This window comes from Plecotus auritus, assembly GCF_963455305.1.
Source record: "Plecotus auritus genome assembly, chromosome: 4".
Lineage (NCBI taxonomy): Eukaryota > Metazoa > Chordata > Mammalia > Chiroptera > Vespertilionidae > Plecotus > Plecotus auritus.
Genome location: NC_137775.1, coordinates 163,562,389 through 163,581,006, shown reverse-complemented (window position 1 = coordinate 163,581,006; position 18,618 = coordinate 163,562,389). Strand labels below are relative to the sequence as shown.

Below are 18,618 nucleotides of genomic sequence, written 5' to 3'. Positions count from 1 at the left end.
CAAAAAGTTAAGTGTTTTCAAAGTTAAGGTAAAATTAGTGTGCTTACCTTTGATTGAATAACAAATATGCCTACCTCATTATAAATGATTGTGAGATTTATTTACTCTTACAGTCCAAATTTATGTATTAAATTAATCAGTGACTACACATTTGGAAAAGGAAGTACAAGAAACAAATCATTACAATCTATTCAGGTCAAGATTAAATTGCCCATTTCAAAATAACCACTTCAATATCATGTCCTTTACCCTATACTCACCCCAGAAAATCTACAAAAACAGAGTAACTGTTTTTTCAATAGAGCAAATCAGGATATTCGGAGTAGCAATTTAAGGATTTCTACCCAAGGAACTCTGCTATAATACTATGTATTTTCTAAACAATGACTTATTAGAAACAAACTCCAGAAGCTTTACTAAAACAAACACATAATTATCAATGTAGTATAAATGTCTTGAAGAAAATATAAAATACGTTTTCATATTTTTAGTGTAAAGTGGCTATCACAATGTCAACTTTTAATATGTCAGTATGGTGTGTTTAAAAACTTTAAGCAACTGGAGCTTTTAAGTGGAAATATAGTAGGTGGTTTTCCTAAACTCTTCTATGTTTTTTGTTTTGAAATGAGTAAAGAAAACCTTTATTTTTCAGTTTGTAATTGAGAGATCAAAAAAATATTGTGATAACAAATATTTACCAAATCGTGAAATAATGGAACTCTTTAAGAAAGATATAGGATTCAATGACTAGAATATGACTAGAGGGTTTATGAAACAATATTAAACAAATAAAAAGGTAAACACAAAACTATGGGAAGTACACTGAATACCAAGCCATACCAAACTGGTGTCCAGATCCCCAGGAGACAAACTTATTTCATCTGGAGAGGTGACGGAAGAGCGTGTAGTCCTTGGAGTTCTTGGAGAAGGGAGCGTGTCCCAAGCGTTACACCCACTTGGTGGTGGAGTTGGCATTTGCACACCTGATCGTTGGCAGCAATTCTCTGGGTTGGACATCCAAGCTTCAAGTAATTTCTCCCTGTCCCAATCTTTAAGAAAAATGGAATGGTTATCTCTCAAAAAACAAAAAAACAAAAACAAAAACAACAAAAACAAAAACACAGAAAATTATGGTGTTTTAAGAGCTTCATAATAACAAAGGAAAGTGAGGACAAATTTAAGAGATATAGGCCATCCAAGGAAAAATTATTTATATAAAGTAGTAATTGCAAATAGAATATTCAGGTATGCTTACTCATTAATATTTTTAAACAGAATTTAAACTTTTATAATCTACTATGGATTAGAACCATGTCTACAATAATACAGTCAAAATTTCTAGTCATTTCTACTAATAATCAAAAGAAGAGGCTCACCTCTTTTGGAATTTACTAAATTCTTGTTGCAAGTTAGCTGTTTTACTCTTTCAAGAGAAATATGTAATTTGCAATTAGCTTCACTGGTATCAAGTTGTAAAATTATTGCATAGTTCACTATAAACATGTCAAAATGCCAGTAATACCTAAAAATCTATACTAATAAAAGCCTAGGTGGCCCTTATGCCCTCGCATCATCACAAGATGGCCACCCCCCACGTCATCACAAGATGGCCGCCACACACTGGCTGTCCCCATGTCGTCACAAGATGGCCGTCACAGATGGCCAGCAGGGGAAGGTAGTTAGGGGTGCCCAGGCCAGCAGGGGAGGGCAGTTGGGGACGATCAGGCCGGCAGGGGAGCAGTTAGGTGTCAATCAGGCCAGTGGGGGAGCAGTTAGGCGTCAATCAGGCCAGCAGGAGAGCAGTTAGGGGGCAATCAGGCAGGCAGGCAGGTGAGTGGTTAGGAACCAGCAGTCCTGGATTGTGAGAGGGATGTTCGACTGCCGGTTTACAGACAGACATCCCCTGAGGGGTCCCAGATTGGAGAGGGGGCAGGGCACCCCCCCACCCAGTGCATGGATTTCGTGCACCAGGCCTCTAGTCATTTAATTAAAAGCTTGAAAGCAGAAGGAACTTCTGAAGGGATTATGGTTATAAATAAAGTTTTAGTGAATTAGGTATAAATTCTGTAGTAAATGAGCTCCATTCTGGCTTACCTAAAAAAGATTATCTTCATACTTACTATGAACACTTTAAAAATAACCAAGTGAAGCACCTTATTATAAAGTCCAGAGCCATGAAATCCTAACCCTTTAAAGTAACAAACTAATATATTCAATTATTTTGCTAGGTATTTTACTCACATTATTTAATTTATTCTTCACAACAAACTTTTCAATCATTATTGAGGTGAAGAAACGAATACTCAGAGAAGTCATATAATGTACCAAGGCTCACAAAGATAGTGAGGGATTATTTAACTGATTTCTGTGACTCCAAAGTGTAGCACAATCAAGTGTAGGGTCAAGAGTGGTACAGACTCAATTATTTACTGTAGGCTCATTTTTCTATAATTTTACAGTCAAAATATAAATTAGCTGTGGAAATTTTCTATATAAGACTGTTTTCGACCATGTTAAGTCAATGTATTTGGTGGTTTAAACAGGATAATTATGACTCAGACAGGCAATGAAGATAGAGGGAATGCATTTCCACCTGTATAAACCATATGTGTAAAGGCACAGAAGTATAATGGAGACAGATGTGTGGTTCCATAAAATTATACTATATTATGTGGTGGCCTGGGGAGATGAAAAATAAGACTAGAAAAAGGGACCAGAGTACAAAAAGTAAGAAAAATCCAACAATTGAAAAATACTGCACATGAGTACAATCTAGGAAATGTTGCTAAATGGACCTCAGTGTTTTGATAAGTCTTACTTACTTAAAAAGTTAAAATTACTTTTCTTAGAAGAGTATGATTACTTTTCAAAAGTCTCCATTATGTCACTTTAATAAAGGAAAAAATAATTACTATAATTCACACAGAGATATTAAATACGGTAAACTTTAGTTTTATCTACTACAAATATTTTTCAGAAAAATTTGGATTCTATCACATCATTTATGTAGCAAATACTTATTCAATGCCTTTTATGTGCCATGCATTGTGTCAGACAGAAATACAATGGAAGGAAAAACCAGGCACAATTCCTGCCTTATCCTATATAATAAAAGGCTAATATGCAAATAGACCGAATGGCAGAACAGCGGAACAACCAGTTGCTATGACGTCTGCTGACCACTAGGGGGCACGCAGGGAACATGGTGGGTGCTGGCGCGGTGGGATGGTGGAGCAGGTAAGCAGGGGTGCCAGACCAAGGCGGGGTGCTGATTGCTGTCATCAGGGCAAGCCTCTGGTGGTTACTGAAAATCCTTTGCTCCCGTGTGCCGCGGTCCTGCCTGGCGCTTACACCTGCTGCCAGTGCTGGCCCTTCTTGCACTCACTGCCAGCACCGGAGCAGCCACTTGCACCCGCTGCTGGTGCCCGGCGCCGGTCCTGACCGCTCGGTGCATTCAGTGGGTGCAAGCAGTAGCTGCTGGCCTAATTGCCCTGAGGGCTTCTCCACCTCCCCCTGCTCCTGAGGGGAGATCGGGGCAGCAGCTGCCACTCACACCCACTGCTGGCGCCGGCCCCAAAAGCTCCATGCTGTTAATGAGTGCGAGTGGGGCTGGTGCCGGGAGCAGGGCTGCCAGCAGACAGGGGACTGGGGGCCATGGCAGGAGGGGCCAGGTGGGGGCGCGGAGGATGGGCCAAGACCCACCCCTGTGCCCACTGCAGCCTTGTGGCCCACAGTTCCTTTCAAGATGCATGAATTCGTGCACTGGGCCCCTAGTCTATAATAAAAGCAAAATATGCTAATTAGACCTGACAGCTGAACGACTTTCCAGATGACCTTCTGGACAAAGCCCCAGCGGTGGGGGGCGGAGGCAGAGGCAGATGTGGTTAGGGGTGATCAGGCAGGCAGGTGAGCAGTTAGGGGCAATCAGGCAGGCAGGCGAGCAGTTAGGGGCGATCAGGCAGGCAGGCGAGTGGTTAGGGGAGATCAGGCAGGCAGGCGAGTGGTTAGGAGTGATCAGGCAGGCAAGCAGAGGGAGTTAGAGGCGATCAGGCAGGCAGGTGAGCACTTAGGGGCAATCAGAGGGGTTAGGGGCAATGAGGCAGGCATGCAGAGTGGTTAGGGGCAATGAGGCAGGCAGGCAGAGTGGTTAGGGGCTATCAGGCAGGCAAGTGGTTAGGAGCCAGCAGTCCCAGATTATGAGAGGGTGCAGGCCGGGCTGAGGGATCCCCCACCCCGTGCTTGAATTTCGTGCACTGGGCCTCTAGTAGTTTAATAAGGAGAAAGACATTAAGGAAAATCAACACATTTAATAAACAATCATCAATGTCAGAAGAGACATGAAGAACAGAGAGGTAGAGGATCCCAGTCAGGGAGGTCAGAGAAGGTGACTGGTAAAATGGCCTGGAGAGACATCTGAAGGATAAGTAGGATTTACCTAGGTAAAAGGTAGAGGGGAAGATATCCTGGACAGATGATACACAGCGTGTTCAAAGACCTTGTGGCAGGAGTGAAGGTGGCATCCTCACGAAATTAAAAAGATCAATGTAACCATAGCATGGAGACTAGAGGGGAAGCACTGTGAGAGATGAGGCTGAAGAAATAGGAGCTAGCCATGCAGGACTTCATTTAATAACATTGTTATTATTAGTTTAGGAGTGATAGGAAGTCAGTGAAAAGTTGGGTGTGGGGTTAGGAAGGACAGGTTTTCATGAATATGTTTGAAAAGATCAGTTTGACTACAGTATGGAAAACAAAGAAACAAATGAAATTGGATAGGGCAAGAGTGGAGGGAAGGTTGAGCAGGCTATTGGGTAGTATAAGTGAAAGATGATGGTAGCTGGGGCTAGGTGGTTGGTTATAGTGTAGATGAAGATAAAGGCAGAAGTTTACAATTTGAGAGGTGAAACTGACAATTTGGTGAAAACAGGATATTGAGTCTAAAGGAGAGGAAATGTCAAAGTTAGTGTCCAGGTTTACCCAATTGGTTGGTTGGTGCTGCCATCTGTGTAAATAGGGAATACCAGAGAATCAGGCAGAGGTGGAAGAGCATGATTTTTTGTTTTAGACATGATGAGTTTAAGGTGTTTTTGAGATATCCTTAGATCTGTTTACTTGTTTATTATTTTAAAATTAAATTTATTGGGGTGACATTGGTTAATAAAATTATATAGGTTTCGAGTGTACAATTGAATAACACATCATCTGTATATTGCAATTTGTGCTCACCATCCTAAGTCAAATATTCCATGCTTTTAAATAGGCAGTTATACTAGTATATAAGAGTATGCTTGTATAAAAGAGGTCTACTCCAAAGGGAGAAATCTATACCTGTAGAAGTTTTGGGAGAAGGTAACATTTTGCAAGAAGGGAGCAGAGTGAGAAGATGTGGATTACCAGTATTTAATTGCCTATAGAAGATGATGAACCTCCAACAGAACTTAAAAAGTATTTCAATATAAATTTTCTCTAAGCACAAGCAAAATTAGCCTTGATCTCATATTTTGTAAATTGTACTTATTTTCTCATTAGATAGTATTCCATTGTATAAACTACCTTTATTACTGAGGAAATGCTCAGAGAATGACCTTTTGTATTCTAACAGAGTCCTCCTTAAAATTCAATTACTACTTAGCAAATACTGCCAAACATGTTTGTCTTCTGCTTAATCAAAATCAACTTCATTACTTTGGTACTAAATTTGACAGTAGATAATATAATGTTCAAATCTATTTTCCTGTGTAAAGCTGAATGAATGTAACCAAGGATACAATCTATAAATCTTCCAAACAGTTCAGTTCAATAGCCTGAAACAGAGCCTGTCCTGGTTTTGAGAGCAATTAGTGTAAATTGTAGTTTTGTACATTGTCCATTTTATTTACTAACATCATTTATCTCTGTACTTCTTATTTAATTACCAAATGCCACTGACATTACCTAAACAATATAGAAGAGCTGTCCATTTGAAACCTGTATTAGCCTTTGCTTGATGTCTTAACAGGGGAATAAAACATAGAACTCCTATCAAAAAAGTTATCACAGAATAGACAAATTCTAGGTAGGAAAAGTCAATTACACATCACTTTATTAAAATTGACCCCTACTAGGTGAAAGAAGTAATTTAGAGAAATATCAATGAAGTAAAAATGGAGCTGATCATTTATTTAATAATACTTGATGATATAATATGTAAGCAAATAGAGATGAAAACGTTTCTTTTAATTACAATAAAATTACTGGTAGAGTTACCTTAGATTCTATATAATATTATAACCTATATTATGATACCTTATATTAACTTATGATACATTATACTAACTTACGTTGTGATACATTATATTATTTAGCTGAATGTAGATACCTGTGGCAGAAATGGCTATGGTACACAAAAATGCTACAGTATGGAATAGAAATGTTGCTTACAGTTAAGTGTGGCCATGTATCTGAATTCTGGCCAATAAAATCTGTGCAAGCAGTGTTGTATGTCAAGAGTATTATAGGACTGGCTCAAAAATTTCCTACATTTATTTCTCCATGCTCTTTCCCCTTTCTGACTGTCTGGCTGGAATGGAAATAATCCCCAGAATAAACCTTAGAAATCCACTTTGTATAAGATGGCAAAGTCTCAATCAATTAAGGTTCTTGAATAAATGTGTGAACAGAATCCCTTTCCCACTTCTAACCATAAAGAGAAACACTTTTGATTATCACATGATTAATAAATGTTTACTGTGTTTGAATTTACACTTTTCTTTCAACAGTTAGACTACCCTAACTAATACAACTGTCATGTCATGGCTCCCCACTAATGGACAGCTTCCATTTTTCTGCCAGATTTATAGTATATTTAAATGTACTCTCTGCAATTAAAAGCTCAAGGATATACTTTCTCATGCTGGGAAACTTATCCTAAAGAAACACAATTTAAGATAGTCTGTGCTTCTTCTGTAGAAGTTTTTATATAATGACTGTTAAGCATTATTACTGGCTAAAAAGAAAATATTTTATCTTTAAATTTTATTATTTTAAAAGCTATTCTGAATTTCATGTTTGACCCTGGTTTAAATTTGTTTCCAAATGATTTACTTCAAGTTTAGAAAGATGACAATGAAGAAATGTAATTTTATAATAAAAAGGTGAATTTTAAAAAAATATATAAATAACACTTCAGCTATATTATCTATTTATTCTATTACTATTTCTGAGGAGTTAATCTATGTCAGATATTATAGAAATGAACAAACAAAAACAATAAAAGCTGACCTCTAAGAGCTCCCAGGTTAATATAGAGGAAAAGCAAATAGATTAATTATCACAATATTCTATTCTAAGTGTATGGCTTTGATATGGACAGGATATAATGGGAATAGACAGGAAGGGTCTCAAAGCAGACTTGGGACCAAATGAGAAGAAAAGGTTTCCTGGAAAAGGTGACTTCCAAAGACAAGTAAGAGTGGGAAAGTAAAGAAGTGGTGCCTGGCTGGAGTGGCTCAGTGGTTGAGCATCGACCTATGAATCAGGAGGTCACCGTTCGATTCCCAGTCAGGGCAAATGCTCAGGTTGCGGGCTCTATCCCCGGATGGGGCGGGGGGGCGTTCAGGAGGCAGCCCCCCCCCCCACTGTCATCACTGATTCATTGATGTTTCTATCTCTCCCTCTCCCTTCCTCTCTGAAATAAATAGATACTAAAAATAAAAAGAAGCGGGGAGATTGATAGCCTCGGTAAAGAAACCTGGGTCATGAAAATCTACTAGAGCAGTGGTTGGCAAACTCATTAGTCAACAGAGCCAAATATCAACAGTACAACGATTGAAATTTCTTTTGAGAGCCGAAAACCGACTTCTGCGCATGGGCCACGAAGTTTCTATTGCACTGTACGTGCACACCCGCACATGGTATTTTGTGGAAGAGCCACACTCAAGGGGCCAAAGAGCCGCATGTGGCTCGCGAGCCGCAGTTTGCCGACCACTGTACTAGAGAGTTTGGATGATTGTAAGTCTGTGGAAAGCCAGTGAAGGGTTTTTCAGCAGGGGAGTAAGATGCTCAAATGTGCATTAAAAAAAAAAAAAAAAAAAAAAAAAAAAAAAAGGTCTAATGGCAAAGAAAAAAATAATAGGGTGAAAGAGGAAAGGAAACACTGGAAACCAGGACTCGGGAGACTACAGTTAAATGAAAAATAATGACAGCCTGAATTTAAGTTGGTGGCAATGGGAATAGAATCAGCTAGGGAGGGTGGGAAGAGGATCAGAGATATTTAGGAAGAGAAATAAAACTGGGGGCAAATATAATAGAAATGGAGGAGTCAAATATGACTTTCAAATTTTTGGCTACAGTAATTAGATAAATGCTGGTGCCCATGTATTAAGACAGTGGAAAAAATGATGAGTTCAGGGTAAACATCTTGAGAATGAGGAGAAAATGTTAAATAGGCAGTTAGAAATACAGCCTTGAATACCTGATTAAGTCAGGTTGTAGATATATTCTTTACTGTTCAGATGCTATTTGAAATCTTTGGTTTCATTAGATAAATGTACACAGCAATATAGGCTTGTTTACAACACACTTTTTAATGCCTTACCCTCACCTAATGACTTTGACTCTCTAGAATTAATCCTAGGAACCTCTGGTTGGTTTCCCAGGAAATTCTTATTTACTCTAAAATTTGACAGTCGCTGGTTATAAAGTGAAAATGAGTGTCAAGTACAGAACCCTGGGAAATATCAATATTAAAGGTAGCAATTCTGGAGGGTTATATACCAAATTATTCATGGTGGTGATCAAAAGATAATGAGAGTTTCAAATTTTCTTCTGATCAAACGATTATATCAAAAAATTTTGAAGTTAACAGTCTATTTTAGTATAGATTAAAGATTTATAGTTAAAATAGACAGGTAAGCCTCAAAATGGCTGGACTATAGTAGCCATTTACCTTTCCCTTTTTAAAAATCATTTCTAAATCAGAAAAAAATTGTCTTTGAAACCAAGCACAATGTTAAATATCAAATGTGCAACAAAAGGGTCCATATATCCAGCTCAGCATGTGACAACTCCCAGAATGGCTATGCAAAGTGTCAAGCTGAGTACTTTTCCTAAGTAAAATGAGTAATTCCTTAAAAACAAACCTTAAGAGGGGATAGTATATTCTTCCGTTGACTCCACAATTTTGCTTTGCGCATTTCATGGTGAGAAACAGCTTTTACATAAAATAAAGTGATAATACTAATAACACAATTGTTAAGTATTTAATTGACAAGTAAAACCTGGACTGGGACTATGGATTGCAATGCTCAACTCTGCTCAAATCAGTTACATTTCTAAAATTAGACAACCTATAGGTTGATTTAGTAGCTTGATTTTTTTTAAAAAATACATTTTATTAATTTTTTACAAAGAGGAAAGGAGAGGTATAGAGAGTTAGAAACATCAATAAGAGAGAAACATCGATTCAGCTGCCTCCTGCACACTCCCTACTGGGGATGTGCCCGCAACCAAGGTACATGCCCTTGACCGGAATCGAACCTGGGACCCTTGAGTCCGCAGGCCAACCCCTCTATCCACTGAGCCAAACCGGTTAGGGCAGTAGCTTGATTTTTAAATAGAAATTTCCTATTTTTCCTCCATGATTTACAGTCAGTTTATACTTCAAAATACAAAATATTATGAAGATGCTAGGTACTGATATCACTGCCCAAAGAACAACTCAGGCTTGTTTAACAAACTATTTTGTTCTGTATTAAAATAATGAAATAGCCATCTTTTAACTCTGAAAAACTTCAAAAGGCACCCATATGATGAGAAGCATGATATGTGTTTCATTACCATGAGCTCGAAGTAAAGCTTCAGCAGTGAATAGTGGAGCCTGGAGCATGTCTGCAGTTTCCACAATAAGCATATCCTTCAATCTACGAAGATCCTGAGGCCTTAATCCTTCATATGGCTTTGAAAAGAAGGAAAACAAAGTTAAATTGTCTATTATACTCTTAAAAAGTTCGAAATGCCTATAAACAAAAGATTTTATTTATTTGATCTTTCAGTTTCAGTTTGGTTGTGGAAGGTCAAAAGGTTCTGTATACTCCACCATCGTGGACTTCAAACTACTCTTTCCCAGGTCTTTTTAAACTGAAAAATGAATGCCAGGGATCATGCACCTTATCATTTTAAAATAAAAGTATCATACTATAATGACAAGACCATTTTGAAAATTTGGATAATATAAAAAAGAATAAAAAAACACATCGAGCAATCATGATTGAAGTTCTCAAGTATTTTTATCCAGTTTTGTTGCAAACCAATTATAAATAAATATGTGTTAATTTAAGCAGTTTTAATCACGAAACCACCAAACATTTACACTTATTAAGGACCTATTTAGACTGCTAGTGGGATTATATAATACCTATTAATTAATTTGGAGAGAAGTAGCTATGCTATACTATTCAGACTTTTTACCCATAAATATATTATTTCAATATGTTTATTCAAGTGTTCATGAATGTTCCTTAGTTTTCATATAGGAGATATATCATCTCAGGTTTTTTGTTCTTTTGCTATCTTTTATCTATCTTTTTGTTGTTGTTTTAACAGAGAATATATAAAGAATAAAATCACATATCGAACTATTCAAACCATTATTGATAACATTGTTTCTTGTTTCAAGTCCCTTTAAAAACAAAATGAAACAAAAGAAGCAAAACCTCATAATCTGTGACAAGTTTTCCTATTATACTTCCCTAATTTCCCTCATCCTTCTCTGTGACAATCACTACCATGAATTTGATTGATAGCTGTCATAATATTATGGCATAACATTATATATATAAAAGCAATCTGCTTTTCTTAATTTTATTCAGTATTGTATTTGCATTATTAGTACTGATACACATATTTATTTCAATTCTTTAAACAGTTTTAAGCTTGCTGCATGCAATATGCATAGAACTGAAGCATAGTAACCTCCATCTTGTGTAAAAACTGCTGTTTGAAATTTTAACCCTGCTATTTTGGCTTCTGTAAATGCTTGCTTGCTTAAATAATAGGGAAAAGTAAGACTACTCCCATTCCAGAGGCCATGAACTATGCCCCAGACAGAGTTGTTAGTGCTGGTGTCAGGCCTTGAGATACGGTCTCACGGCCCTGTCCCAGAACACAGGCCTTCTTTCTCAGTTCTGGAAGTCTCGTTCCAAATTTGGGAGACAAAGAGCTGAAAAAAGTATAAATAGGGAAGACTTCCACCAAGTTGGGGCCCAGAATTTGACAGAGATATTCTACTCTGAGCCTGCTAGTGCTACCGTAATAAAAAGACTCCAAATTAATTTGGCTTATTAAAGCATCTCATGTCGGCTCGCTGATTTACAACATAACAGAACTAAAAGCCATAGCTTAAAAAGCAGTAGAAATTACCAAGTACTTATCAGAATAACAACCTTTGAGGATGTCCTCTGATAGCATCTATTACAGTCTCCAGAGAGCTTTGGGTGGTTAGCAAAACTCACCCATTGTAGTTGACTTACAGATATTTTGGAATTAGATATTATCTTTATTTCTTGCTTTGTTTTTTTTGGTACCATGTAAACCATTTCATCAATTCTCAGTTAACCCTGTATGACTGGGACTCTATTAACCAGGGATAATTTCTCAGTTGACATGTTTATTTTCTTTCTTTTTAAAAAAATTCTTTATTGTTGAAATATTAGATATGTCCCTTTTCCCCCCCATTGTCCTCTCCCAGAGCACCACCACCTCCCAGCCCGGGCATTCACCCGTTTCTTGCTCCTTAGATGTCTTCTGGCAGGAACACATATATAGGCAATGCATGTATTAATGACAGAAACGAGTAACAGACTTGACTGTATAGATATCTGCCAAGTTTTAAACATAAAAATTGTATTACTTTTAAATCTAGCAAAGTGTCCACGGCTAATAAGAGACAATACTCAATATTGGAAAGGTTTCAGTGAGGTGGCCCTCTGATACCTTGTGGGTAAAAATAAAATTGGTATATCATTTAACAACCAAGCATGTATTATGAATCTTTAAACCAATTATCTCTGACCCAAAAATTTGTAGAAATCTATTCTAAGGTATAATCATAAATGTGGGGAAAATTGTAGTCATTTGCAATGTTTGTTATAAAAGTGACAAAATGCAACTAACCCAAGTGTACATTAAAGGAGATATAGGACATTTACAAGTTAGTATAGTCTGCAGTCATTCAAGATGATTGGCATGGTGAGTTTGTAAATATTAAGAAAGGTTAAGGGAATCTCTGCCTGGGTAGCTTCAGTTGGTTACATCATCGTCCCATACACAAGGTTTTGGGTTCAATCCCCACTCAGGGCACATGTAAGAAACAATCAATGAATGCATAAATAAGTGGAACAACAAATTGATGTTTCTCTCTCTTTTTCTCCCCTTTCTCTCTCCCCACCCCCCAAATCAATAATAAAAATAGAAATGCTAAGGAAGAAAAAACTATAAGATATAAAATATCACTCCAGTGATGAAAAATGGAAGACAATCTTGCATAATGTTACAAGGATTATTTATAAGTGGTAGAACAATAAACACTTCATTCTGCTTTTTATGCAGAACATGTTTTGTAGGAAAAAAATAATTAAAAAATAAAAGATAAATCACTGGAGATGTTAGAGCTTTCAACAGTGGCAGAGCACACAATCAATCTGCACTGCTATTCCTTTTAAAAATGGTGAAAACTTATGTTAAATACATTTCGTATGACACTGCCATTAACAGCCTACTGCACCTATGTATGCATTCATGTATACTGCCATGAGCCTCTACATATACAGATATCATATGAATGTAACTAGAAAAAAAAACAAAGAAAATTTAACCTATTCTATATAGGGATACCATTAACTACAAAAGGAAAAAAATTGTAAGTAAATCTAAACCATCGTTTGAAAAGCCCATCAAATCATCATGTACAGTTTGCTTTTAAGATAACTTGTGAACCACATATTCCCTTGCAAAAACCTAACAAGTCCTTTTATGATTAAACTAGAGGCCCTCAGCCTGGCCTGCCCCCTCTCACAGTCTGGGAGCCCTCAGGGGCAGGAGGTGACCCGGCGATCAGGGGAAGGCGACGTCCCATCACACCTCTGCTGCTGCCACTGCCGGCAGTGCAAGCCTCGGCCGGCCCTGGTTACCTGAGCCTTGGGTGGCCCTGGGCGGCTGGGCAGCTGCCATCAGAGGCTTGCTTGCACCTCAGGCCGGCCCTGGGCGGCTGGGGGGCTGAGCGCCACCATCTTTGAGGGCATGACAGTCAATTAGCATATTCCCTCCTTATTGGTTGTGGGCACCGCTATCTTTGAGGGGGGGGCAGTCAATTAGCATATTCCCTCCTTATTGGCTGTGGGTGCCACCATCTTTGTGATGGCGTGAGGGTCAATTAGCATATTCCCTCTTTATTAGATAGGATTTGTAGTACTCACTCTAGGATAGAAATTATACACTATGTATATCATTGCTTCTAAAAAATGAGTTCCAAATCCCTAGGTACCTCTCTTAAATTAGCAGAGGGTGATTATTTCTTGGTATTTCTAGTGGTGGCAATTGTGTATTTCCTGGTATTGTTTTGTTAAAAAAAATTTTTTTTTTTTTTGAGAATAGCCATCATTCTACCTCATCTATGTTGAGCAAAATAAGGTTTAACTTTAGAAATATTAACAAACTAAAAAAAAAAAAAAAAAAAAAATTAACAAACTGATAATAAAAAGCCATCTGCATAAAGTTTCTTTAAAATGCAGTTTTAAACCTTAAATAGGTTACACTAGAAGAAAAATAGTTCTTAAAGGAGAAAGACATGCTGCCTTCATGAGTATGTAAGATATTCACTCTGAATCTCTGCAACAGAACTATAATTAGGTCATGTGAAGCATTTCAATACATTGCTCAGTCCCAAGTGGGCACCAGTCCTTTCTTCTGCAGGAAGGATTAAGATGAAGGTGCCTTTCTCTTTCCTGTTGCAAAGACAAACTGCTTCTATTTTCAGATTAAACACAAATAACCTTCAAAGCAGTCAGTCCTGATACAAAGAAGGAAAAAGAAAACTAATTTAAAAAGAGTACGAAAATGACTCTTTTTGTTTGTTTTTAAATATGTTTTTTTATTTGATTTTAGAGAGAAAGGAAGGGAGAGGGATTCAGAGATAGAAACATCAATGAGAAACATTGATGGGCTGCCTCCTGTACGGCCCCTACTGGGGATCAAGCCTGCAACCCGGGCATGTGCCCTGACTGAGAATCGAAGCGGTGACCTCATGGTTCATGGGTTGACACTCAATCACTGAGCCACATCAACTGGGCTGAAAGTGCCTCTTTTGCATCTGTACATACTATTGCTATCAAAATATCACCAAAGAAATGCAAAACAGCCCAACATACAAACTATACCACTTTGATACCATGTATAAAGTGATAGTACCTTCAAAACTGTTTCAGAAAAGACTATGACAAAGGAGTTATGAAAGAAGTATTTCTTTTTTTTCACAATAAAAATAGCTGCCCCTCCCTCCAATTATATAGGTAAAATATGTTCATAGTTAAAAAATGAAAAAATAAGTACTTATTTACCCAAATATAATGTAATTGTTAAAATTTTAAGACACTCAGGGAAAGGAGAGGATATTTCCAATTCCTTTTAATACCAATCTCTCTTTAGTGATCTATGAGCTTAGCCTGGGAGATAGGGGAACAAATAGCTAGAGAATGCCTTTAGGATTCTCAGACCCTTCCCTTCCTTTCAGTTTCCATGCTACTTACTCATCTGTTCTCACCTGGCGATCAAGACCTAGGCTACCCTGATGTGTACTTTGACCTAAGAGGAAGGCACATGGAGTACATTAAGCCTTATACTAACTGGGGTAGCTAGTTAAGGCAAAATCCAGCATATAAATTTCCTACCAGAAAAAGAGCCTTGTGCCTTCCTGAATTATAGATTGGAAGGTGGGAGTCTATAGATGACTTTCATAGCAGTGCAATGTTCAGTTTCCCCTTCATTTACCCAGGTATAATCACACCATCCATTCCTACAGCCTGTCCTCTATGAGGCCCATTACTTACTAGTTTCTCTGCTCTTTTTTGGGGCTTCAATAAATTGAACACACTGCTCTCAGCCATCACTCTAATACATCATCTTGTTTTTATTTTTTTATAGCAGTTACCATTCTCAGAAATTGTGTTCATTTATTTTTAAACTTATTTGTGTGTGTCTCTCTATCCATGATGAAACATAAGCCCCTAGAAGGCAGGAGTTTATCTTTGTTCCTCACTGAATCTCTAATCTCCTAAAACATTGTCTGGCAGAGCAGTTACTCAGTTTTGTAGAATGAATTAATGAAGTAAATCTTACCATTTATAAACTAATCACCCAGAGGAAAGAGCTCAACTAAAATGTGTCAATAAGAAATTACAGAGATATAATATTATACACTGTCCAGATCATTAACTGAATAGAAGCCTTAGCTAAAATAAACACTGCACCTTGGGAACATAAATTTTAAAAAGTGCTAATTATGTAGCTTAATACAATTACACAGCAGGCCATGTAAAACTCTAGCATAGACAGAATAATCCAAAAATTGATCAGGGTCAAAGAAGATACAAAAATTAATTTAAAAAAAGCATTGTTTACATTCAAATAAAAAACCAAACACCAAACATTGTTTTTAAAAATTGTTATGAAACTCACATAACTTAAAATTAACCATTTTAAAGTGTACGGTTCAGTGGCCTCTAGTACATTCACAATGTTGTACAACCACCACCTGTATCTAGTTCCAAAACATTCTCATCACCCCCAAAGAAACCCCATACCCATAAAGTAGTCACATTCCTTCCTCCTCCCAGCCCCTGGCAACCACTAATGTACTTTTCATTTCTATGGATTTATTTACTCTGGACATTTCATATACACAGAGTTACTCAATATGTGCCGTTTTGTGTCTGGCTTTTTTTCACTTAGCATAATGTTTTTGAGATTGATCCATATTTTTAGCATGTGTTAGTACTTCAGTTCTTTTTATGGCTGAGTAATATTCCATTGTGTATATATCTCATTTTATTTATCCATTTATGTGTTGATAGACATTTTGGCTATCTTCAATTTTTGGCTATTGTGAGTAGTGTTGCTATAAATATTTGTATATAAGTATTTTTTTATGAAAGTACTGCTTTTTAAATTATGAAATAGTAGACAAAAATAAAGCCAATATCAGCTGGTGTGGCTCAGTGGCTGAGCATAGACACATGAACCAGAAGGTCATGGTTCGATTCCTGGTCAGAGCACATGCCCGGAATGCGGGCTTGATCCCCAGTAGAGGACATGCAGGAGGCAGCCAATTGATGACTCGCTCATCATTGATGTTTTTACCTCCTTCTCCCTCTCCCTTTCTCTCTGAAATCAATTTTAAAAAATCTAATACGGCTTAAAAATAAAAGTACAAAACTAGCAAAGTATCTAAAATTATTTAAATGTTCACCAATAGGTAAGAAATATGTCGATTATATGTTCTGACTTGGGAAAGATGTTCATGACATACCATTAACTTGAAAAAATATTTTAGCAGAACTCAATATACTATATGATCTTACTTTTGCATTAAAAATTCTATATGTATATGTCTGCTTAAGTCTGGTAGCACAAAAAAGAAACTTACCTTTGATGAGTAAAATCAGGAAGGAGGACATTTTTTAGCAATAAATATTCATTATTAATTTTAGGCAATGCATAAAAATAGAAACATAATAATATTAAGAAAATCACTCATATCCACAATTACCATTTTGGTATACAGCAAACTTCTTCAAATATACAGTAGTTTTTTCCTATATAATTAGTGTCAAACTGTTCTGTAAATATTTTTGCCTTACATAATAGTTTATTATAGTTATACTATGTTCATTTAGATGTTAAATCTATAGATGAGTACCACTGTTTTTAAAATTTACTAATAAATTAAGGTATCTTGATGAAAAGACCAAAATGTCTTTCAGTTTACTCACATCAACATTATTTCTAGAATATTATTGTTTAAATGTCTTCTGACTAAATTATTTTATCAATTATCCTATCTAATAAAAGAGTAATATGCAAATTGACCATCACTCCAACACACAAGATGGCTGCCCCCATATGAACACAAGATGGCCGCTACAAGATGGCCAGCGGGGGGGGGGGGGGGGGCAGTTGGGAGGGACCAGGCCTGCAAGGGAGGGCAGTTGTGGGCAATCAGGCCAGCAGGGGAGGGCAGTTGGGAGGGACAAGGCCTGAAAGGGAGGGCAGTTGTGGGCGATCAAGCCTGCAGGGGAGGGCAGTTAGGGCTGACCAGGCCAGCAGAGGAGGGAAGTTGGGGGCAACCAGGCCTGCAGGGAAGGGCAGTTAGGGGGACCCAGGCCTGCAGGGAAGAGCAGTTGGGGGGGTCCAGGCCTGCAGGGGAGGGCAGATAGGGGTGACCAGGCCTGTAGGGGAGGGCAGTAAGGGGCAATCAGGCTGGCAGGGGAGTGGTTAGGGGGTGATCAGGCTGGCAGGCAGAAGCGGTTAGGGGCAATCAGGCAGGAAGGCAGGTGAGCGGTTGGGAGCCAGCAGTCCTGGATTGTGAGAAGGATGTCCCAGATTGGAGAGGGTGCACGCTGGGCTGAGGTACACACACCCCTGTGCACTAATTTCGTGCACTGGGCCTCTAGTTACATTATAATTTCTATGTATGGGCTGTCAAAAGGTAGGCAGTATAGCAAATAGAGATTCTTAGATTTTGAAGTCATAAGAATCAGGTTCAGCTCCCTTTGGTCCTGATAGGTTATTCAACTATTTTCTGGCTTATCTTCCTCATTTAAAAAAAAAGAAGGGGTCATAATTGTCATTTCAAGGTTACTATGTGACTTCAACAACCACATTAAAGTGCTTAGGACATCAGCCTTCTCTCTATGTATACTTAATCTGAATAAATATTAAACAATCTAACTAAAGAATCACAAAAGGTAAAGAAACGGAAATCTTTTAATTCTAAGAAACTCAGTTCTTTTCCCCATTTGGAAAGTATAGCAGCCCCCAAACTGCTGGGAATTCATGGGAAAAAGAAAAGTAACAATACAATTAAACACAAAGAAGAGTTATAAAATTTCTTTTAGAATCAAGTTAGCACTAAACACCAAATCAAAATCATTTGAGGAGGAAAAATTTATTGTGTCTTATAGTTTCTCTATCTAAGAAATATCTATTGGTGCCCACTGTGTACCAGTGTGTTAGACACTGAAAGTACACTGTTAAGTAAGGCAGTTAAGACCCTGGTCTTTGTGGAGTTGACAATCTAATAAGAGAGAAAGGAAATAAACAAGTAAACAAACATATAAAAAATAATTACAGCACATGATAAATGCTAAGAAGGATGAACAGGATATTATAGTGAAGAATAATGGAAGGAGATGGACCTATTTTAGAAAGAATGATTAAAGACTGCCTGTCTGAAAAAGTGATATTGAGTTAGTCAAGAGAAAAACTGGGAGATTTCAGACACAGAAAATAGCAAATGCAAAGTCTTGGTATAGTCTAGGTATGGTAATTAGAGCAAAGGGAGTTAAGAAAAAATGTCTGAGATAACAC

General features: G+C 37.5%; 1 protein-coding gene across 2 annotated transcripts in view; it reads right to left on the bottom strand.

The window, feature by feature from the left end:
* Window positions 1-18,618, bottom strand: part of ANKIB1 (ankyrin repeat and IBR domain containing 1) — a 121,627-nt gene that overhangs the window by 46,843 nt on the left and 56,166 nt on the right. For both annotated transcript variants that reach the window (XM_080663653.1, XM_080663654.1), the window contains exons 5-6: window positions 9,817-9,934; window positions 841-1,049 (exon numbers count right to left, since the gene is read on the bottom strand). In XM_080663653.1, the coding sequence (XP_080519779.1) occupies window positions 841-1,049; window positions 9,817-9,934 (327 nt within the window). The remainder of the gene's footprint in view (window positions 1-840; window positions 1,050-9,816; window positions 9,935-18,618) is intronic.